Source organism: Daucus carota, chromosome 1 (assembly GCF_001625215.2).
Source record: "Daucus carota subsp. sativus chromosome 1, DH1 v3.0, whole genome shotgun sequence".
Classification (NCBI taxonomy): Eukaryota; Viridiplantae; Streptophyta; class Magnoliopsida; order Apiales; family Apiaceae; genus Daucus; species Daucus carota.
Genome location: NC_030381.2, coordinates 48,581,811 through 48,605,786, shown reverse-complemented (window position 1 = coordinate 48,605,786; position 23,976 = coordinate 48,581,811). Strand labels below are relative to the sequence as shown.

General features: G+C 32.3%; 4 protein-coding genes across 7 annotated transcripts; 2 read left to right on the top strand and 2 right to left on the bottom strand.

Moving 5' to 3' along the window:
• Positions 1-352: 352 nt before the first annotated feature.
• Positions 353-4,299, bottom strand: LOC108204492 (coatomer subunit zeta-1). The gene is made up of 7 exons (XM_017373962.2): positions 4,162-4,299; positions 3,035-3,194; positions 2,356-2,503; positions 2,177-2,254; positions 1,127-1,211; positions 742-797; positions 353-640 (listed from the first exon to the last, which is right to left on the bottom strand). Exons 1-7 carry the CDS (start codon positions 4,162-4,164, stop codon positions 637-639), a joined length of 534 nt encoding a protein of 177 aa, XP_017229451.1. The 5' UTR covers positions 4,165-4,299; the 3' UTR covers positions 353-636.
• Positions 4,300-7,333: 3,034 nt separating this feature from the next.
• LOC108205360 (probable methyltransferase At1g29790) lies at positions 7,334-10,686 on the bottom strand. Of its 3 annotated transcripts, none has more exons than XM_064085831.1 (2): positions 9,380-10,686; positions 7,334-7,815 (listed from the first exon to the last, which is right to left on the bottom strand). In XM_064085831.1, the coding sequence occupies exon 1, from the start codon at positions 10,494-10,496 to the stop codon at positions 9,393-9,395; it is 1,104 nt and encodes a 367-aa protein (XP_063941901.1). In that variant the 5' UTR covers positions 10,497-10,686; the 3' UTR covers positions 7,334-7,815; positions 9,380-9,392. The 3 variants fall into 3 exon arrangements, with proteins under 3 accessions (XP_063941901.1, XP_017230787.1, XP_017230788.1); XM_017375298.2 differs by having other exon boundaries at positions 7,334-7,855; positions 9,380-10,683; XM_017375299.2 differs by having other exon boundaries at positions 7,334-7,846; positions 9,380-10,683.
• A 1,664-nt stretch (positions 10,687-12,350) lies between these two features.
• On the top strand, positions 12,351-15,415 carry LOC108212641 (uncharacterized). The gene is made up of 7 exons (XM_017384367.2): positions 12,351-12,492; positions 13,251-13,319; positions 13,441-13,490; positions 13,630-13,694; positions 14,780-14,871; positions 14,959-15,030; positions 15,132-15,415. The coding sequence occupies exons 1-7, from the start codon at positions 12,490-12,492 to the stop codon at positions 15,168-15,170; spliced, it is 390 nt and encodes a 129-aa protein (XP_017239856.1). The 5' UTR covers positions 12,351-12,489; the 3' UTR covers positions 15,171-15,415.
• A 142-nt stretch (positions 15,416-15,557) lies between these two features.
• On the top strand, positions 15,558-19,224 carry LOC108212631 (WRKY transcription factor 71-like). 2 transcript variants are annotated; one of them, XM_064085829.1, is made up of 3 exons: positions 15,558-16,620; positions 16,727-16,870; positions 18,667-19,224. In XM_064085829.1, the coding sequence occupies exons 1-3, from the start codon at positions 16,295-16,297 to the stop codon at positions 18,938-18,940; spliced, it is 744 nt and encodes a 247-aa protein (XP_063941899.1). In that variant the 5' UTR covers positions 15,558-16,294; the 3' UTR covers positions 18,941-19,224. The 2 variants fall into 2 exon arrangements, with proteins under 2 accessions (XP_063941899.1, XP_063941900.1); XM_064085830.1 differs by having other exon boundaries at positions 16,730-16,870; positions 18,667-19,223.
• The last annotated feature ends 4,752 nt before the right edge of the window (positions 19,225-23,976 follow it).

Genomic DNA, 23,976 nt, shown 5'->3' with positions numbered 1-23,976 from the left:
TTCTGGTCATGTCCCCTGGACCCTATTTTGTACATATGGTCTGAACTTCTGACTTGACCCATATGAATCGATTAGTCTTTGAAAAAAAAATTCTACTGATTCAAAATTTTAACAGAGCAGTAATTCAATGAAATGTTTTTTAATAGTTTTTGCACATTTTTCCTCTTCAGAGAACTAGGAACTCAGCATAAAGATGGTTGAGCCTCTCATCAATCTGAACACAAAACTTCATCAGATATATGCTATGCATTAAAAACCAAATACTGTTGTGAAGCATTGCTACTTCAGATCAATCTTTAAAAGGATATTAATTAAACTTTAACGTAAAATAAGGCATAGTACAAAAAATATCTGACTATTCAAGTAATTTCATAACACTCTGGTCGAATACACTTGTAAATGTTCAATATATAACAGAGTACCAGCTAAAACATATATATTAGAAAAATACATCCCGGTGAAATAGTAGACCAATGGTAATCAAGAAAACAATTGGCCGCCTGTCTTTGTTGCTATTCTACTTCTCAATAGATATCCAAACTAAATTTACCCAGTTCAAACATGCAAAGAGCACAACAACTGCCTCTATTGACTATTCTGCTGAATAATCTTGCTTTGCGTCAACTGACATCCTCATCAGCTAAATTTTAAAAAAAGAAAGAAAACAAATTCAATTATAAATGGCATCAGCCAGAGATAATAGAAAAAGAATTCAAACTCCAATCGTTCTGATATTATTACCTGAGCAGGGATCTAGCAAGGTGTTCACGTGCCGTCGCCAGTGCTTGACTGATTGTCTGGAAAAATAACATCTTACATTTAGCATGTAGGGGATATCATAACCAATCTGACTTCTAATGCTGTTGCACCCAGCATATACTATGTCCAGATACATTCTACTGTAACAATATAACAGATTTCTACATAGTGCAAAATAGTCTGCGGACAGTAGAGTCTGGAGGAGAGTTTTAGAAAATAGTACAAACATAAAAATGAGTTTGTCAGGACTAGTAAAACTTTAAGAAAGCCACAATTAACAAAAAAAATAATGAATTTGAAAAGTTATGATATACAGAATCACAATTTTACCACTCAAGGTGTTGAATTTTTAATAAAAAGTCAATACCTGCTCAGACAAAGGTGCACTAGAATCCACACTATGTGTTGCAACCTTCCCAGCTATGACATTCGCATCAGTTTCAAGAACAATACTGCAAAAACATGGATGAAAACCATGGTGGTATTTTTTAGTATTAGTTTAAATTATTAGTTAAGGGCAAGCTAGCAAGTTACAGAGTACAGAACTAGAGAATTACACATAAATTTGAAGAAAATTATAGGGAAGGAGCACAGCTTAAAAAAGAGAAATTTACGAGACAGGGATAATGCAACATTTTATAGCTCTAAATCAACACTAGTTGACTCAGCATATAGTAAACATAACTAGATGCTTTCTTCTAATAATTATGCAAAAGGTGATAACACAGAGATGAAGGTTTGTCTGTAAAATTTTAATATTTGTGCTGTAGCTTTGGAGTAAGATATTCTCTTTCAACATCTGGCAACTGGAAAATGTTTCAGTAAGGTTCAGTTATAGATTCCCCGAACTTGATTGCTTCACATTAAGAAAGTTTATCTAATTACTAGACAAATCCTCCAGAACTTGTGATTTGTCATGCAGCCAATAAGCCAATGAATTGTAGAGTATTTGCATAAGGCAGGCTAAATTACAATATACTTGGCTTGACCAAGTGCTTGTTCATGTTGCTACACTGCTACATATAGGAGCTACACTAACTATACAAAGAAGTGACCTGCCCAGAGCACATGTTGTTGAAGGAGATGACGATAAGTTCCTCATCAGGTTTTACAGAGAATTTATAGTGGTCTACGGGTGGGGCATAATTCAATTTTTTGATAAGTTGGATTGTGTTTTTCTTTTCCAAATCGGGTTGCTACACAATTTGCAGGAAACTTCTCCCTGCAAATTGATGTCGACCAATCTTCTTATAGTAACAGCTACTCTATAGGTTTCACCACTAGAATAATTTAAAACAGAAACAATGAGAAACTCAAATTGCGGGGAATATAATAATCATTCTTGTCATCGACCAGCTATTCTGTATCAGGTGTTGTAGCAGTTCAGGGGTTATAAGTTTTAAAGTTCCAAACATACCCGCCATCAACAATCTCATCCAGACACAGAAGAATGAGATCCAGGTTCTCAAGAGCCTCCCTCTTTTCTACATTGTCCCTGATATCAAAAGGTTTAGAATTAGATAGCAATTTCTATCATGATTATAACATATAAAAATGGACAGAATAAGAAACAGAAGCAAAATTATCATGGAGTACCTAAGTAGAAGGTCAACTGCATCAAAAAATCCTTGAAGAACAGTTGACAAGATTAGCTCATTTTCATCGTCACCTCCAGTAACAAAGAAGTGAAGGTCTTGAGCAAACTTGTACACAACAATATTGTTCTCAAACATTGCAATCTCCGCTGTAGATCGAACATGGCTTATGGTTATCAGAGAAGTCTATAAATGATTTGCCATAGACATACTTTTTGTGAGTGCATATAAACACCAGTACTAAATGCAAATCCAGCAGATGTTTATTATCACAATTGTAGTTTTATTATTATTAGCACAGTAGCTCCACAATTAGGTTGAAATCATGAAATTTGTTTTAACTGGGTGCTCAACTTTAAAGAAAAAGAAGAAAGAACGCTCCAGCTTATTCAAACTTAAATAAAAATATGACTATCTTGAGAAACTTTCCCTGCCAAAGGGTGTACAAAAATTACTTCATTAAATCAACATATTTCTTAATATATTTATTCACCATGTTACGTATCAAACAATGGTAACAGACATATAAATATGCATAGGGCTAATGATACTAATGTTGTTATTCTATTTTTATGTGAGAATCACATCTGAACATGATATAACCTAGGTTTCAAAAAAGTAACTGTGCTAGCAAATTAGAAACCACAAAAAATAGAACATTGCCGAAAGCAAAACTGTACCTTCTGTCCGTGCATTTGTCTTTTGAGTCTTGGCAAAAACAGACTTCTCAAAAGCTTCTTTTGCACTATTTGTTGGCCAATCATCTGAATAGTATTTAACAGCTACACGTTTCCCTTCAGAATCTAAAAGGAGAATATTTTTCACAGATGGGCAGGCTTCCTGTGATGAAAAGTAGGTTGAAAATTATAACAAGAAAATCACCTGTTGGTCAGCCTTTTAGATCTTAACACAGCATAAATTAGATCCCTTAAGTTGCTTAAGGAATCAGCCCCCCTCATTACTACATATACAAATTGGAATTTTTACGAATTTCAGTAAAAGGTGGCACCGTATCAATAAGTCCCAACAGGGGTAACTGTATGGTTGCAATTTTCAAATCAACACAGGGTCAATAATTCTATAAATGTACTGTGATCATAATACTGGTTTCATACAGGAGTGTATGTAAATAAATCCTAATCTAAACAAACTTCCGGGCGCATATACTGTGATCCGATCCCAAAAATCATTACACCGTTCAGCAACCACAACCAATTTCACATCAAGACCATACATTACTTCATCATCATAATCCAACATCAAGATTTGAGCTCAAATCTTAAAGGCCATCTGGATCATGGATCCTAATCATTTCTTCTACCGAAATCTCATCCTCATTCTCGTTAACTGGATCAAAATCACATGATCCACACAACACCCAAAATGACCCCAAATTAACAAAAAACACAGTAGCTACTAAAAATCATAGAGACCCAATAACAAAATCCAATCTTAGATCTAAATCAAAAACCTTTAAGCAACACAGATCTACAAGTTTCTTGCTCTTCAATCATCCACAAACTCATTAAATCAATGAAATACAACTATATTCTGTATATAACTACTAACACAGAAAACCCAGATACCCAGATGAAAAATTAATCAATCAATCCCACACAATTTACAACAAAAACCCACAAATTTAAATTGGAATAAATGATACGATATGGTATGATAAATTGGAAATACAAATATATGAAGATATTACGAGAAGAATGGAGAGATGGGTCGGCGAAAAAAACGCGAGAGAGATACATTACACAATATATAAGCTGAAAAGTGAGAAAAGATGAAGAAAAATACTGACCATTTTGAAGAGATCTTGTTCAAGCAGAAACAGAGTGCGTGTGTGGGGTTTTATATACACAACGAAACCCGTAGTCTTTTCTTTGGAGTAAAGGTCAATTGCTAACGATTACCACATTAAATATTTTTTTTAATTTTCTATATTATATCCATAAAAATATTATCAATATATATCTTTTGCCTACTAAATGGTGAAATATGGGTAAGTTTAATTTTGGATAGAAATAAAGAGTTAAGAATTTCATGGGACTGAATGAATGATCACTATAAATGTGTGATGAATTGTTTTGTTTATTTAAAAAATTATACATATAAGTGATGAGATCACATGAATTTGAATTACAGAGTGAGTGATGAAAAATGATTTTGAGATAAAATAAACGTGAAAATTGTGTAAAGAGCATAATAGAAAATTCATAGTTAGATAATAATTTTTTGAAAGAAAAATATGAAGTTGATCGTACGTGAGAACTTGAGATCCGCACAATTACAAATGATTTGATGTTAAAAATATTTAAAAATATTTGATTTAGATATTTGTGCCATGTCGAATTAAGGAATCATAATATATATGTTTGAAATAGATTCTATTTTGAGAGAGTTAAAATTTTTTTCTATCTCTTTGAAAGGTTTCTATACATTTATCATTTCTAAACTTATCTCTTTAGAACAAGATTCCGGCTTTTCTTCTTTTGTGAATGATAAATATTTATGAGAACATGGAATGTCAATTAAACTCATGTTTGAGTTGAAATTGAGATACAATATTGATGCGAGTTTTTCCTTTTTGACCCCGATAGATTCGGATCTAAAAAACGCTGACAATAAGTACTTTCAAAATTGGCTAGTCGTTCCTCTACTAGAGGTGTTCCAGAATATTTTTGATCAAGCAAATAGCTCTGCAGACAAATGGATCAAATCGACCTGAAAAATGAAAAAATTTGTATAAGTTGTATGTTTTTTCACCACCATCTTGTGAAAAATCATTAGATATGAATAATGGGTTAATTATCAAGTTAGTCACTGAAGTGGGCTTAATATATCAAATTGGTCACTGAACTCAAAACGGTATCAAGATGGTCACTGAAGTGGCCATAAATATCAAAAAGGTACCTTGAAATATAAGTTAAAGTAGTAAAAATATTATTTAAAAAGTTTTACACATTATTTTTGAATGTTACCAAAACCAAGTAGAAGGTTATGACTTCTAGTATTTATGATAATATATTTAGATTTTATCAAGTTATTTATTATTTATTTTTAATTAAAACAAAGAAAATAACTATATAATAAAATATAAATAATAAATAAACTTGATAAAATATAAATATATTATTTTAAATGCCAGAAGTCATAACCTTTGAGTTGGTTGTGGTAACATTTAAAAATAATGTGTAAAACTTTATAAATAATATTTTTACTGCTTGAACTTATATTTCAAGATACCTGTTTGATATTTATGGCCACTTCAGTGACCATTTTGATACCGTTTTGAGTTCAGTGACCAATTTGATATATTAAGCCCACTTCAGTGACTAACTTGATAATTAACCCTATGAATAATGTTAGATATCCGTGAATAAATCATGTTTGCAACTCTATCGGCGTATTCCAAGACTTTCACTAAATATACTCAATTTAGTGAATATTCAGGACTCGGCCTGCCAAGTCTGCAGGAACTGGAGGGCTTTCCTTTGTTTGAAAATTTAAAAAGACGATGTTGGGGTATATTAATTTGGGATTTTAAAGCATTTTTTTTTATTTGTTTGAAATCAACTAAAATTTTGAGGTATTTGATTGAGTTTAAATTATGTTACAAAATCGGGTGGTATTCAATTAAGATTTTAAATTATGTTTTAAAATCCGATGGTATTCACTGGGGATTGTTTAAAATCCATTAAAATTTGATGGTATTCAAATGCTGATAGATTTTTTTGGATTTTATAAAATGATGGATTTTGTGGCATTCTTCGGTGTATTTTAAGAGCATCTCCAGCAGATTAGCTATATGATGTCTTAACCTAAAATTTTGAGGAATATGGGCAAAAATTCACTACAGCAGAGTCCCTACTCATTTCCTAAACTTTAGGATCCATTTTGCATTCCTCATAAATAGGTAATCCCTAACTCATTCCTTATTTGATTTTTAATGATTAAATATTCAACTTTCACCTTTTGGACACTCTTTCCCACTTTATTCTTATTATCTTTTTGTTAAAAGAATTTGAATTTAATACTATAATAATGATAAAGAACACAAATAAGTATTATTGTTGGAGTTGTTAATCAATATAGGATCCCTATTTTTTAGAATTTGAATTGTTTATTATTTATTTAAGGAACCTACCTAGGACACTGCTGGAGATGCTCTAAATTTTTTGAAATCCAACAAAATCTATGAGATTTTGTTGGCATTGTGCTTAAATTCCATAACTTTACGACATTTTATTAAGAACCCACACAAAATCAAAATCACATACAATCCATTAATTAATCCATACACGAAAATCAATCTATTAAAATTTCAATCCAATACACCATATATTCTTTGGCGTGTTTAATACACCACTTTCAGCCAAATAAAGCCGGGTTGAGGTATATATCTACTGGACACAGAATATTTCTTACTGCGAATATCGTCAAGTGACATGCTAGTTGCTACTTACTAGAGTGTCAATTATTTTCGTCTGAACTCTCGTCTCTCGCGTAATAAGCAGAGCAGAGCAGTTAATCAGAAACTGCTTTTACCGCGATTTGTTACAATTTTGCAGCTAAACTGGTGCAGAATAATTTCCTCCTCGAGAAAAGCTAGATAATGAACATTCTTCCCAGAACATGAACATAAAGCTACCATCATACTCCCGCAACAGAGTAAAATGTTTTGTATCGGGGTAACCAGGATTGTCACCGGTAGTGTGATAACAGCCATCAAATTTCGTTATGTCAGAACAAGGAAGGTGGTCCTGGTGTAGCAAGTTTTGTCACCAAGCATACCATTCATAATTTCCCAAAAAAGGAAGGTGGTCCTCAAGATCACAATTTCACAAAAAAAGCAAAACAAAGAGAAAATTTGGCAGAATGTTAAAACTTGACCACATTGCTTAAAATTCTCAATGACAGATTGACAGGTCCATAAAAAATTTCACATGGCTTGGAGCTAACACAGCTGGACAGAAACACGAAAAAATGATAAGTTTCACTGAGCCAGCAAATCAACACAAAATATTTTGAATGGAGCACTTTCTTTCACTTTTATGTGTATGATATGAGTTTAATAACTACATATCCTTCTAAACATGTAACAAGGCGGAGGGTAGGAGATAGTTATATTTGATTCGTCTAGTGGTAAAACCCAGAGTTGTTGGCATGAACCGTAAGCTACCTGGGTGATCATAGTAAATCTTAATAATGACTTTGAAAATCTACTTTGCATATTGGTGTTTTATCTATACTGCTATTACATGATCTAAAAGTACAAAAAATACAACAAATGGCACTGCGTGTAGATCTTCAGCCTGACTGTTGTTTTCCTTGTAATTTTTACTGTCCCCATATTACCTTTGAGAAATCAGCTGAATAGTCGTTTACCCAGTTCAAGCTTAGATAGTAGATACACTTAAATTCACCATTCTGGAAGGAGACTCCATATGCTACTCTGAAATGTAGACACCGGATCTCATACTTGACTGCAATAACTTCAGGTGTGAAGAGCAGTCAATCAATAGGCAGAGGAGAAGGGTATATATAGACATAAATGCACTACTGTATAGTTCGAGAATGTGATTTCTCATTGAGAAACTTAAAAACATGCAAAATTCACCTAGCAAGACTGACCACAATTGAAAAGGAAAGTTTTAATATATATCAATCATATACAACAGCTTATGCAATTTTCTATAAGAATAAGTATGTTACCAGTATGCCTGTGGTGAAACATCGTCAGATTTTGATATACATAAACTGCTAACTCTAGTATACATAAAACTCAAATTATACTCTCATATATGCAGGCAAATATATAGATCTAAATTTTCTTATTCTTTTTAAAGATGCAATAACTCTAAATTTTCAACTTGATTATATATAAGGAAAACAAAAATGATGCAACACTGGAAAACAGAGTGCTAACTTTGTAACACACGCTAATCCTATGAGGCTTTCAAAATCTTCATCAACTATCTTGTTAGAACTTATATTCTTTACTTCACTAGCTACATGGGGGAGTGCTTAGAGCATCTCCAACAAGCTCTTAAATCATTTTCTAAAAAATAATAAAATCATATTTTAGTGGCTCCTAGTAACTTAATACATTGAATAACATGACAAGTCCAACACTACTCTTTATACTTGCTCTATATATATATTTTATTATTATTTGAGAGAGAAGTTGGAGATAGAATTGGAAGGAAGTGAATAGAAGTGGGAGAAGTGATTATTATATTCATGAATAATAAGTTAAGAGCACCTAGATATATTTTGAAAGAGAGACAAGACTCTTAAATTTTTAAGACTATTGGAGCAATATTTCTACACAGCTTCAAATTTGAAGTTGAGAGGTTGTTTAAAGAGCCTGCCGGAGATGGTCTTATGGGACACATTCTTACTTGTTAGTCACATTGGTAGTTTATGTGGGTGCACGAGAAATTGAAGCCTAATAGTTGAAGAAATTGGTAATTTATGATGTTATTTATAGAGGAAGCTGTAATACAGAATTTTTTTCAAAATTTCAATGATCAACTGCTGTAAATAAGATTGGAAGTTACTTTTATGGAAGTCTTTGCCCACTCCCACTGAAGAAAAGGAGGGGAGTCCAGACAAGAACCTTCAGATATCATTTATAATCAGTTTATGAGTCTTTAATATTGTTGTTTTACCAAGGACATTAATTGTGTCATTACATGCCAACAATGAAAAACCATGATCTCAGATGATTCAATTATGACGTACACCGACATTGCCTTTAAAATTTGTGACATTCCATTCGTATTTTGTACGTATATCAATGATGCAGACCAAAATTTGATGCAAGTCAACCGACCATTTAGCTTCATCTATCTTATTAGTAACTAATTAACTAAATCTCAACAGTCACCTATAAAGAACATATCAACCATTTCAAATCTCAAACTGGTACTGTAATTCAATTCAAATAAGTCTAGTAGGTAATGATAAGCTAAAACAAACGAGTCTAAGCAAGAAGATAACAAAAATCAGATTACCTCAAGCAAATCCTCATTTCGAAACTGGCTTCTGCAGAAGAGCAGTCAAATAAACCTCCCCATTCTTCACACCACTAGAATCCATCTTATTCCCAACAGCCCACTTCACTTTCTTGTACCCCAACTTCCCAATCAACGGCGTAAAAACCTTCTCAAGATCCGCCGCTTTACTAAAAAAATGATCCAACCAAAGAAACCCGCCCCCTCTCAACACTCTATCCACATCAAACAACAAGAACTCCATCGCGGCCACCGGGATCCACCTATTCACCGCATGCCCACACCTCACAAGATCCAACACCCCATCAAACACAGGCAATCTCTGCTGCAAAGGCACATGAAGCGGCACCAATCCTCTCAATGCCACCGCCTCATTATAAGGCGCACCTAAATTCATAGTAGTGGTCACAATAGTCACATTATGTAGCTTCATATGAGCAGCAAAAGTCCCTGTCCCACCACCAATATCCAACCCTAATCTCAACACAACTCCATGACTCTTAGCAACTTGTAACAACTGTTGAATAGGCAGATCTAGATCTGTCTTATAACCCATCAACTGATCTTTCTCTCTTTTCATATCAAACCCTAAAAAAGGACTTAAACAACCAAAGCTCTTACACTTATACACATTCCACAAAACAGCATTATCTTGTAAACCACCAAAAGGGCTGACAGGAAGTGAGTTGGGTATCTTACTCACCGTCTTAACAAAGCATCTCCGCCGCGGCAGAGGGTGGCATCCGCGCAGCATGAGTGATTCCGCCACATCAGAGTCCAGAGGACAGCTCTTCAGGGGAGTATAATTCATGTACTTATGGAGAAGATCAGGGTAGTTATGGCAAGCAGAAGCAATGGTGGAGATGTGAGTGTAGAGCAGGAGATCAGATGGGATGGTGGAGGGCTGTTTAGGGGTGGAAGAGGGTGGGGGGTGGAGGCGCGTGAGGTGGTTGATGGTGGCGCGTATGGTGGTGAGCTGGTGGAGGAGGTGGTCAGGGACAGGGGGAGGGAGAGGGGGCTTGGATTGGAGAGTGGAGGAAAGATGGTAGAGAGAGAGAATGTTGGTGGCCACCATGGCTACTAGGAGGAGGAGATTGAGACCCATTGTGTAGCCCATTTTGGTGAGAGTGTTTAATGATTTAATGGAGAGAGTGAGGGCTATGGTTTTAAGGTTTGAGGTGGGTTTGTCAGTGATTCACAAGTGAAGAGAGTTGAGTGTGTGAGTGTGTGTGTGTGTTTATGATGATGAGGTAGACAGATGTAGTACTGGCGAAGTGGTCTCATGACATTGTCAAATGTCAATGTGGATGCAATAATAGATCGCTGTGACGCTGTCTGAGTAACTAACTGTATTGTGTGATTAGACACAGTGTGGATCTAGTAATACAAACATTTCAAGAATCCTGTCATAAGACAGAACTACTAACACTTCAAGATAATTTTGTGGAACTTTCAAACTTATATAGATAAATGACGACCAAGAAGATTATCAGCAGATTATCGTAACATATTTTATAATTCATTATATTTATTGAACTAGTAGTTTATAATTCGAAATGTTGATATATTAAGGTCTGTCTGAGATTAGCGGTTAGCGGATTGAATTATATATTTTGACTAACAGATTGAAATAACTGTCTTGACTAGCAGATCAAATTAGTTGTTTCTCGTAAAATTGTTTGGTAAATAGCTGATTGATTAGCTTTTTCTGACACAAACCGAAACCTCTAACCCAAAAAACTCCTCAAAATAGCTTTTTCAAAATCAGTTTTTTGGGTCCAAACTTCTATTTCAACCTGCTAACTACCAAACACTTATATTAGCGGATCCGAGTGGTCAAACCTCTGAATCACTTCAAACCTCTGATTTAACCTCAAAGCTCTAGCTTGAACCGGGTCAATGTTTACTGCGGTAATTAAAGCGGAGAATTGAGATTATAACAGAGCTAATGATTTAGAGGGTACAACTTGAACTTCTTGTTGGTCGTATGTAGGGCTGAGCATTCGGTCGGTTCGGTCCAGAACCGGACCGAACCGAAAGAACCGAGAACCGAATTAGAACTTTTTTCTGGGCCGAACCGGACCGAAATTAACTTATGGACCGAACCGGAACCGAACCGAAATAATTCGGTTCGGTTCGGTTCTTGATGTTAGAACCGAAATTTTTTTGAAAACAAATTGAAAAGGCAAGTTCAGAAACATAAAGAGTTGCTGGTTTAATGATACGCAGCCATGTATTCACCGGCATCAGTCTCCAAGCTTGCACCCATACATTCTCAAAAAGAAAGTGAACTCCCAGGACATCATTTAAGTTTTGTAAACACAAACACACGACTAAAATTCATTGTCGCTAATCCATGCCTTGAAGACAAACCAGATATTAGTTTCTCACACACATAAGAACTCCAGATATAGTCGTCTGTGAAATGAAGAGAATACGAAGAGCATATGCATATTAGACAATATCTATTATTAACATATATTATATGTAATATATGAATATAAAAAGTTCGGTCTATTCGGTCCAGAACCGAAATTTTTTTGAGAGAACCGGACCGAACCGAAATTTAATTCGGTCCGGACCGAAGAACCGAACAGACCGAAATCGTGAAAATTTTGGAACCGAACCGGACCGAATTTATACGGTTCGGTTCGGTTTTGCTCACCCCTAGTCGTATGTGTAAAGTTTATTCCATTGACCCATTTGCTTTATAATAGACCCACAATTTTCTAACTTGTCGCTGTTTCATTCTCGGCCGGAGGAACTATAATTGATAATTTCTCAAAAAAAAAATGCACAAATAAATTTTCAAAATCATTTGGAAAAATTAAAATACTATAAATCATTTCAAAATCTATAAATAATTTTTTTGGCCAGACACTTCAACTTCAATTGTGTTTAAAAGTGCGCGGAAGAGTCTAAAAACGTCTTGTGAAAAAAAAAACCCAAAAAAAAAAAAAAAAAGAAAACCGGAGTCCTCCTTAAATCTTAATACTGAACCGAAATGGGGGCAACATAAGCGTAACCAGAACGCTGGTAAGCATAACAACACGTATTTGCCTTTTTTTAAAGAGAAAGCTACTCAACTGCGCCTGACTCATCTCAATTCAATGGTAACTCTCTTCTCCTCTTTGGCTCTATCTATATATACACAATTCTATATCTCTACTGCTTTATAGTGAACCTGTGTCCTCACTGATTTGATACCTCTTTCTCTTGAATCGATTGAAATTTGAATTATTAGCTGCACTTGTCATGATTATCGACTTATTTTAATGAACATAGTTGAAACGACTTTAGTAATGCTTGCGATTAGCCGTTTTCGAGTTTTCGAGATCCTGTCAGGAATCAAGAGCTTCGTTTTATAATCTCTGATTAGGGAATTGGTAACTTTTTTGTCATAAACCAAACCAAATGTACCCATTGTGTCCTGCTTAGAGCAGGGTTGGGGGCGGGTAAAATGTATGCAGACCATGCCTCTATTCTGAAAGAGTATGGAGGCGGTTTCCGTGAAGACTCCCGGCTTAGTGCAAGACAAAATGTGACATGTATGTAAATAGTTCCTTAGCACATGATTTTCTTTACATGGGACTCACCTTTGTCCTGAAATTTTTCTGTCTCACTGAGAGCTAAGTTCCTTAGCATCTTCAACTCCTCTGTCTTAGCATAGTTCCTTAGTGATTTTCTTCACTAAGAAATCATTTTGAATTCAAAAAAATATATAAATAACTTTTTTGTTATAGGATTCTGTAAATGTAAGTATGTAACATTTGATGCGTATTGTATCAATTTAAATTCGATAGCTTACTAAAACGGATTTGAGGGGTTTGCGTGTGATTTTTGTTATTTTTTGTTATGTAATGAATTTCAGGCTGACCCGGAGTTGGAAGCTATCAGGCAAAGAAGAATGCAGGAGCTAATGGCGCAAAGAGGAGGCGCTGTATGTCAATGTTCCTTACATTTATATTACTTTGCTTATGTATTTAGTTTTTAAATTATAGTGCTGTGGGTTTGTAGTTGGATTAATATCTTACACTGTAATTTAATTGGTTGGTTTATAGGCAAATCAGCCAAACCCTGAACAGCAGAATGCCCAGGAGGAAGCTAAAAGGTTTTACTTTGTTTTGTTGTGAATTAAATCTAGGTGCAGCATTTGTGTATGCGGTGTTTGCAACACTATATTGTGTTTTTGGCATTTTGCCTTTTTTATTTATTTTTATTGATTTAAATTATCCAAGCAACTGATGTAGGGAGGCAGATGAACGGCGACAAATGATGCTTAGTCAGATTGTTTCATCTGAAGCACGTGAAAGAAGTATGTTATTACATCTTTAAATTCCTGTTGACTATCGAAGATAGTGATTTAATATATACGTGATTTATCGTAAAATTAGTTTCATTGCTTTCGTTCAACAATCGAACTTTTTCTTAATGTCTGCACTTCCCAGTTAGGACTTGCTTTCTTAGATGTTAATACTGAAGATCTGAACACATTAATTCAGTATTGTATACATTAGTATCTACTGTCAAGTACTGAGGTCTAATAGTTCCATGTAGTTAAAGACAATCAAGTTGGTGCAAGAATAGATAATTTTATAAGTTGCTTTGGGTTTGTAGTTATGCATAATATCGAATTCTACTGCTAGAGGATGGTCTGGGATTATATGAGACTGAATTTCTACCTTGCTTTCTTGAATTCTCGCTGAAACTCATAAAATATACGAGGAAATCTCTAATTTCTCTGATTGGTTTATGCTAATTGAAGCTTTTCCATCTTTTAAGGACAGATAGGATTCGAATGCTACTACATATAGTGATGTAGTCTTTCTGTGTAATTTGATTAGTTTGCATACTTGGAGAAGGTTTCTACTGTCTAAATATATATCCGCGATGCCGTGACATTCTACAGAAGCTGCAAATATTGCTTTTCTGTGAAATAATAGCCGAACCCATTATGACTGCACGTTTATCGTAGAATTCTCTTGAGTAATGCTTGTCTGCTGTTTTAACTTGAAGGAATCAGTAATTATCTTGTAAGCATTATAATAAACACGGTATGAAACTGAGTGCTTTCACCGATGTTACTTTGACTTGAAATTTATAAAAATTGCAGACAGGAGGCCAGATTTAGAAATACGTCATAATCTATTGTTAAACAGATAATTCAGATAAAATTTCATAAATAAATCAACATTGAAACTTGAAGTGAACATGATCTTGGAAAAGACTTCGCAAATTGGGCGTCAACTTCTCTTCTTTGTCTTTTCTCATTTCTCATTTTTTTTACACAGGTAGCTTAAACCTATTACTTATAAAACTTGATTAGTAAAAAAAGCTTTTATTTTTATTTGATACTGTTTGTAAGATTTTTTTTTAAAACGTCTTGTGCTTGGTATGTAGTTGCTCGAATTGCATTGGTGAAGCCTGAAAAGGCCAGAGGAGTTGAAGATGTTATACTGAGAGCTGCTCAAATGGGTCAAATAGTTGAGAAAGTATGCTTGTTATGTTTTGCATATATATGTAGCAGGTGGTAAATACCAAATTAAATTAGAAGTGCTAATCATGACTAAAAATTCTAGGTTTCTGAAGAAAGGCTTATATCGTTGCTGGAACAAATTAATACCCAGACTGCGAAGCAGACCAAAGTCACTGTAAGCCACTAATGAGTTATTAGAGAACTTCAATTATGTGTCCTGCTTCTTCGCTGCATGATTTTGACGGTTCCCACTTTTGTATTTTTATTCTATATCAGATCCAGAGGCGCCGTAGTGTTCTTGAAGATGATGATTAGCTGAGATCATTTTTTCATTTACTTATCCATTGTGTCATTCGTATGATCATGTGCTTGGCTTGGCGGCGTTCAAAATTTAACTGCATTTTACTGCACATGCGGGTTTGCTATTTAGTCTGTATTATTAAATGTAATTTCATATTTAACTTTGGTTATTGAATGATCTATTATTGTGTTTATTGTGACAAACATCTTGATAGTTATGTTGCCTAAATTAGTGTCATATCTTAGCGTGATTCTTGTGATATAGTCATCTTTAAGCTATTTTTTTAAAGCCATTGTCATCTTGTAGTAGCTTCATATTTCCATTCGTATATCAGCTACAATGGTGATGACAATGTTGAGATATATAGAAACTACATCGTGGCCATTGTTCTAAACACTCCTCAATTTTAGGATTGTATTTTTACATTTATCCAGATTATGATGATAATAATGTTATATGTGCTAAACCTCTGCCATACTGTATGATAATAGATTTGCTACATGCTGGATACAAATTGAGTCGCTCTTTGTAGTTTGTATTATTGAATACAGCATCAAACTTTCCCAGATTGATCGGGCCAAGCCTATTTACTTGAAATAATCTTAAATAACCTATTTCTAGAAGCATTCAAAGTTCAACCCAAGAAGATGTATGCGTTTCAACATGGTGCTCTTTTGGACAGAAATTTTGGTACAGACAATCATAAGGTCCCGATAGTGGTCTCAAGAGATAGATGATTTCTATCTAACATTTCCATGTTCCAAGTCCAAAAGTTTTGTCACCAACAATCTAACATGACCAAGTCTTAATTCTCACCATCTTAATTAATCTAAAAGAAGTTGCTTTCGTTGTTTAGGTTTAAAATAAAACCACTTAAAAGCTTATATGACTTGATGCTGGAAGGCAAACTGAAATTGCAAATACTATTACTGATGTCATCTCTGATATCTCCTGTATGATGTCAGCGACAGATAACAAGACTTTGCTGAATACTGAGGTGCTTGACCATGGTTTATATATACAAGTAAGCTCAAGTGAAAAAGCAAGAGAGCTCTTATTTCAGAACTTATGCATATGCTTCACAAGAAATTTCTCTCTCAAACTTGATCTTCTCTCACTCTTCACATAATACTTCTTAATGTCTGGTGAAGATGCAAGAGAGCTCTACTACAATGATTCATTTCAGAGATTGTTGTTTACATCTAATGACTCTTTCTCCATTGCACCACTTCATTATCCTTCTCAATACATAAACTATTCCGATACTTCCTTGTATGGATCTGCTAAAGCTTTTAGTTTGACATCAACTTATAATTCTGATCTTACCATTCATCCAAGAGAGAACTCCCTGGTAATACCTTCTTCGAACGAGGCTGGTAATGAAGAAGAATCTGCTGACAATAGCAAAAAGTACAAGCAATCGAAACTGGAAGGAGGAGATGGAGGTGACAGCTCAAAGAAAATGTAAGTTCACAACTTATTTCTACATAAAACCTTGTTCTTCATCAAGGTCTCTGGGCTAAGATATATAAGCTCTATAAGACATTGGTTGATTCGGATGAAAATTTAGCAGCAAGCAAAAGCTGAAGGCAGAGGAAAAGGAGAGCGCGCCAAGATTTGCTTTCATGACTAAGAGTGAGACTGATCATCTTGAAGATGGATATAGATGGAGAAAATATGGGCAGAAGGCTTTAAAGAGCAGCCCTTATCCAAGGTCTTTTACTGTTTTCTTATTATCAGTAGATGGTTTTCTTATTATCAGTAGATGAGATATATTTCTTAGGTTCCTGAAACTAATGAATCAAAACGGGTAGATCGTGGAAAACATGGTAAACACTACATTAATAGTTTCTGGCCAGGTTGATTGATCCAGTCATTGTTCAGTCTTAGGATTCTTTAACATACATGATAGTTGGATCCACATATTCTTATTATTGACCATTGGAGAGACTTTAGATCAAGAGGAAGCAAGAGTTTCGTTCATGCACAAGACTTTCGAGGCAAGTCTTTAAATATATAATATAATAATTTGAGTGCTAAGATGACACAAAATGGATGTCAAGAACCTTCTTGTCCGGGCTTTAGAACCATATTTTAAAATCATTTGATGATTTTAACTTAATATATGTTACAATATATATATATATAGGAATAGGATCAAATAAAAACTTTTTTAAGTTACAAACTTACAAACTTTTTTTTATTCTCCCATTGTGTTAATCCTTAGTTATATAAAGTATCCATGTTGAAAATTTTTCAAAAAACATCACAGTTTTTTAAAATAACGCATAAATAAATCGCGTTTTCAACACATTTATAACTGGGGTTCAACATCGGGTGTTGAACACTAATTATCATTGTGTTGAATATATCTAAAAAAATGTTTAAACTATACCTCTAGGGTTTGGGTAGGGTCTAGAAACATAAATATTAATTATATAACATGTTTACCTTAGTTCTTACCTTGAAAAATTGGTTTATGTACTTCTCCACCACTATTTTAATCGATGTTCAACAAAATATGTTAAAAAAATGTTGAACTCAAGTTATATATGTGTTGAACAAAAAAAGTTTGTAAGTTTGTAAGTTTGTACCAGAACTATCCCCTATATAGGAATATATATATATATATATATATATATATATATATATATATATATATATATATATATGATCAAATAAAAACTTTTTTAAGTTACAAACTTACAAACTTTTTTTTATTCTCCCATCGTGTTAATCCTTAGTTATATAAAGTATCTATGTTGAAAATTCTTCAAAAAACATCACAATTTTTAAAAATAACGCATAAATAAATCGCGTTTTCAACACATTTGTACCTGGGGTTCAACATCGGGTGTTGAACACTAATTATCATTGTGTTGAATATATCTAAAAAGATGTCTAAACTATACTTCTGGGGTTTGGGTAGGGTCTATAAACATAAATATTAGTTATATAACATGTTTACCTTAGTTCTTACATTTAAAAATTGGTTTACGTACTTCTCCACCACTATTTTAATCGATGTTCAACAAAATATGTTAAAAAAATGTTGAACTCAAGTTATATATGTGTTGAACAAAAAAAGTTTGTAAGTTTGTAAGTTTGTACCAGAACCCTCCCCTATATATATATATATATATATATGCTTATGTAATAAATCAAAAATTTAAAATTAAGCTAAAAAAGATAGAAACTGACATAAAATTAGAAGAATTAAAATATGAAGACAAAAACTTACTTGGAACCAATGATTAGTAGGAGGTTTTTTTAAATAAATATTTTATATGAAAAGAGTCAATATTATCATTCATTTATTTTTATTTACATTTTTAATAACTTATAACTCACTTATAATATAAAATTATTTAAATTTACTAAACGGGCTCAATTATACATATCACTCGGATTGACATTGAATTTTTATATATCTTGACCATTGTTTCTTGAACTTTATGATTTCACATGTATGCTATCTAAATGTATTTACCCGAAATTCGGCATTTGCAGGGGATACTATCGGTGCACAACACAAAAATGTCCGGTGAAGAAACATGTGGAAAGGTCATTTGAAGATCCGTCAATTGTGATCACAACCTACGAAGGTTCACATAATCATCACCTGCCCGCCAGTCTGAGAGCTAATTTGTCCATAGGCAGTCCAAGCTTTCTCAGTCCGTTAAATTATCCTATTCACGAATGTTATGAAGATACTAATGGAACTACAAGGTCTAACGATTATTTGCAGCATAGTCTCACACTCGGTCCACTTCAGCATTTCTAGTTTCATGGCTGAGCTCTTTTATCTGCAATTTCCTTTTATGGAACTGAAGAGGCAGAATACGATCTTTTTTCCCTTTTTGAAAGTATAATTTTACGTGCGTGGTGTTTGCTATAACTCCTCATGCAACCGTGCAAGGACACGTACTGTAATGGAAAATATAGACAAAAATATGTTTTGGAAAGTGCTCTTGTATATTTCTATTACTCCCTCCGTCCCCCTGAGTAGTATACATTGGGGGACGGGGACGCGGCACGGACTTTAATGCTCCTGTAAAGTGTGGTTGTATAATTATTTTTTAAAATTTTCTTTTTCTGAATTAAAGTTTGGACGTTATATTTTTATTCAGAAAAAGAAAATCTCAAAAATAAGTTACGGAACTATGTTTTATAAGAGCATTGAAATGCGTGTCGAGTAGTTGAAAAGAAACGTATACAATTAAATGGGACAGAGGGAGTACAAGTTAATATATGCAAATAGCTTGATTTATTTGGAATGTCATTATGTCAAAATATAATTACTCTAAGTACCATAGCTATTAATTCGTTATAGAAAATACTCCCTCCGTTTCAAAATACATGTCCACTTTAGAAAAAAAAATTTGTTTCAAAATACATTTCCATTTCAACTTTCAATGTAAAGTTATATTTCCAAAATCAACTCTCCTTCACATATTTCAAATTTATATTTCCAAGATCAACCATACACCACACATTAAGTTCAATTAATGACTTATTACACCTCTTTTTTCTCAAAATCCACTTTTCTTAAACTATACTCCCTCCGTTTCAAAATACATGTCCACTTTAGAAAAAAATATTTGTTTCAAAATATTTGTCCACTTCAACTTTCAATGTAAATTTATATTTCCAAAATCAACTCTCCTTCACATCAATACCTCTAATTAATAAGCGAAAGCATGTTTCAGTGGAACATCGGTACCAAAAGTACCAAAATTTGGTCATCTTATATCATATTATTATTATTATTATTATTATTAAAAGTATTATATTATCATTAGCAAACTTATATTGGTCAAGAATTTATAATATTTTAAGATATTATAATTAAAGACGACTTCTATAGTTATTAGGATTTTATAATCAATATAAACTTTTTACTTAATAAAATCATTAAACTATTATGAAAAAAAATATCGTATTAGTTAGGATTTTATAATTTTATTATATTATTATGAAAAGACTTTCATATATATTTTGATTTTATAAATAAAGACTTTAATATTGGTTAGGATTTTATAATTATTAGACTTTGATATTGATTAGGATTTAATAATTAAAGACTTCAATGTTATGCTATTAAAAAAAGACTTTTAATGTTGTTAGGATTTTGTAATGCAACAATTATACAACCAATAAAATTATTTATTTATATTTCTTTGAACTCAAATAATTTAATTTATGAAACAACTCTGTAAAACTCCTATCATATTTCAGCATTCAAATAAATAAAGGTTTATATTGATATTAATAACCAAATCGATATTATCCATATATATACTTTTTATTAATATGCGAAATTTTACTTCAGTGGAAGAACATCAGTACCAAATACGGAACTATTAAAAATTGGTTTTTATCATGTAATTTAACGTTGTTCAACTCTTCACAATATTATTATATTATTATAATAACGGAAAGGGGTGGTAGCACTACTATGACAAACGCAAATTTCAACGATAATAAAATTAATGTGAATTCTCTGATTATAGTCATAAAAAGATGTTTACAAAACTTTGTCAAAAAAATTAATAAATAAATTAATTTTAAATTCATTCAATTTATAATCTCTCTTATAGTTTTATATTACTTTGACAAATATTCATGAATATTAAATTTACAAGAACTTCAATTAGTGTTACACTTAATAATATTTATTAGACGTCTAAAACAATTATGAAATAAAAAATTAAGTTGTATTAAAAATTGAATACACTCTCAGTCAATTTATATGCGCTGGTGTTAGAATTTTTTTTCCATCTATATAGAATCAAAAAAAACATAATGATTTTAATAAAATAAAACGTACCATTTTTTAAAAAATTCATATAATAACATGTATCCTGAGAATATTTATTTTGAAAAATAAAACTTAAACATAATTAAATATTAATATGTTAATGCATAATAAGTTTTGTATCTCAACAATAATAATTTAAATAACTATATCAAAAATATTATATTTTCAGTAAGTTATAAACTTAAAAAATTTATATAATCCCGTGCTTGGCATGGGTTATAAACTAGTATTACTAATTTATATTTCCAAGATCAACCATACACCACATATTATGTTCAATTAATGATTTAAAACACATCTTTTTTCTCACAATCCACTTTTCTTAAACTATGTGATTTTTTTAAAGTGGACATGTAATTTGAAACGGAAGGAGTATAATTTTTTGAAAGTGGACATGTGATTTGAAACGGAGGGAGTATTTTATTTCAAGATAGTTTTAGTTGCGAGAAATGAGGATCATTCATACAATACTAATTATTTATCTATATTTGTGGAGTAAATATATAAGTTTTATATTAATACATTCTTTAATTTCACAAAAATGTTTAAAGGAACTATTCAATTCTCATTACTATTTAGTGAACCCTTTTTTTTTTTTATTGATATGATGTATCCGCGCAATGAACTTAATCACTTATATAATTATGCTCCACTCTTAACTTCTTAACGGTTTTCAAAAAGGATATTTTTCTTTTCAAAATTTAGAATATACATATTTGGACATTGAAATATCTAAAGCATAGGATGCATCATATCATCAATATAATTTAGTTACGTTTAAAAGTATAATTCATTTTATTAGTCCTTTTATAATAAAATTGATAAATATAATCAACTTTTCATCTTGATGATGATTTATATCAATGTCAGAAATTAAAATGGGAAGTTAGAGAGGAGGGGGAGTGTTTTTGAATGTATTATAACTTGAAATTACAATTTTCATATTGAATAATATTATTATTATCTTTAATAAGTAAAATAAGTTCATCCAAACCATAGATAGTGAAAACTGAAAAGAGCATGGTCGAGGGGATTAATTTTGTTTAATGTGAAACCCAAGTGGGCTCATGACTCAGAAACTAACATCAAGCAAGGAAGTCCATGTACATTAACGTTTCACTCATCTACCACATTTATACCTTGATTAATTCACATCATTTTGACTATTTATACACATACACCTACTTATATTAGAAAATGACGTCTTCCTACTAGGTTTCGTTTTTCTTTGTTATCTTTGCAGTTTGCACAATTCAGAGTTTTCCAATCCTACCAAATTTTTGCTCAAAATTTATGTCACATATTAAAAATAAAATTAAAAGAGGATTCGACACAAATTTATATATTTCTATAAAATATAATATGATAAATTATTTTGAATTTTTTTCTTCTAAATGAAAGTTTAACATTTAATTGATTTTAAAAAAAAGATTAATATTTAAATTTATATAAAAGGAAAAATTTTAAAACTAGATTACAAAACTATGTTTAATATGCGTCTTAAATATGTGAGAGTAATGCAAAAAAGGGTAAAGAAATGAAAGGAAAGAAAAATATATACAAATTTCATTAATCAATCTCTTGATCATCATTTCACATCATTTATTATTATTTTATTTTTTAATATAAAATCAAATAGAATAAATCAAAAAAAATATATATCAGATGTCCAGCAAATTTTATATGATATGTAGTCCAACTTAACAACATGTTGAAGATTCTATGAGGATCTTCTCCTTGTTCAATTATATATCTAGATATATAGCTACTTCCACTATCATGACAGCTGAGACTGACCGCAATGCAATAAATATGAGCAAGTCTAACCGGGAATGAGATATTACACAAACTCGTGCAGACACACCAACACATGTGTGGACTCAGAGTAGAGTTGAGGCGATGTTAGACGCTAGCAGCAGATTGGGTTCTGTCACTAACATGACTTTCTAGCATACCGTTTGGTTCATGCATCCTTTTGCGTATTCTACTTCTCTGGCACCACAAAGTTGAACTCACCTTTTTCTATGCAACACATATATGCACTGGATTCATATATGTGTGAAATCGAGTCAAGAACTATCCCAAATTTTGTTTAAACTTTTATTTTTCTAAAATAACATATTTTAATTTACAGAATTAAATATCTTTGAAATCATACTCGATACTTGATATGCCGTTGCATCTGTTGTTACTTATTTATCTAAAGGGGCGGAACCAGTCCTTTTTGGGGTGAGCTGTAACCCGGTCCAAAGTTTGTAACCCGGTCCAAAGTTTTTTTTAATAAATTATATATATATATATATATATATATATAGGGGAGGGTTCTGGTACAAACTTACAAACTTACAAACTTTTTTTGTTCAACGCATATATAACTTGAGTTCAACATTTTTTCCACATTTTTTGTTGAACATTGACTAAAATAGTGGTGGAGAAGTACATAAACCAATTTTTAAATGTAAGAACTAAGGTAAACATGTTATATAACTAATATTTATGTTTCTAGACCCTACCCAAACCCTAGAGGTATAGTTTAAACATATTTTTAGATATATTCAACACAATGATAATTAGTGTTCAACACCCGATGTTGAACCCCAGTTATAAATGTGTTGAAAACGCGATTTATTTATGCGTTATTTTTAAAAATTGTGATGCTTTTTGAAAAATTTTCAACATGGATACTTTATATAACTAAGGATTAACACAATAGGAGAATAAAAAAAAGTTTGTAAGTTTGTAACTTAAAAAAGTTTTTATTTGATCCTATCCCTATATATATATATGCTGCCTCAATATAATTTCAGCATCTCCAAGAGCCTCTTTGTTGGCTCCTAAATATAATATAAAAAATGTGGCTCTTAGTTTTTTAGGACAAAGTTAAGAGTGTAAACTCCTTTTACATCTCTTCTCTATTTCATATTTTATTCATATATTGGGCTCCACTATAACAAAAAGAGAGGGAAAGATGAAGGTGAATTGGAGGGAAATATTTTTTT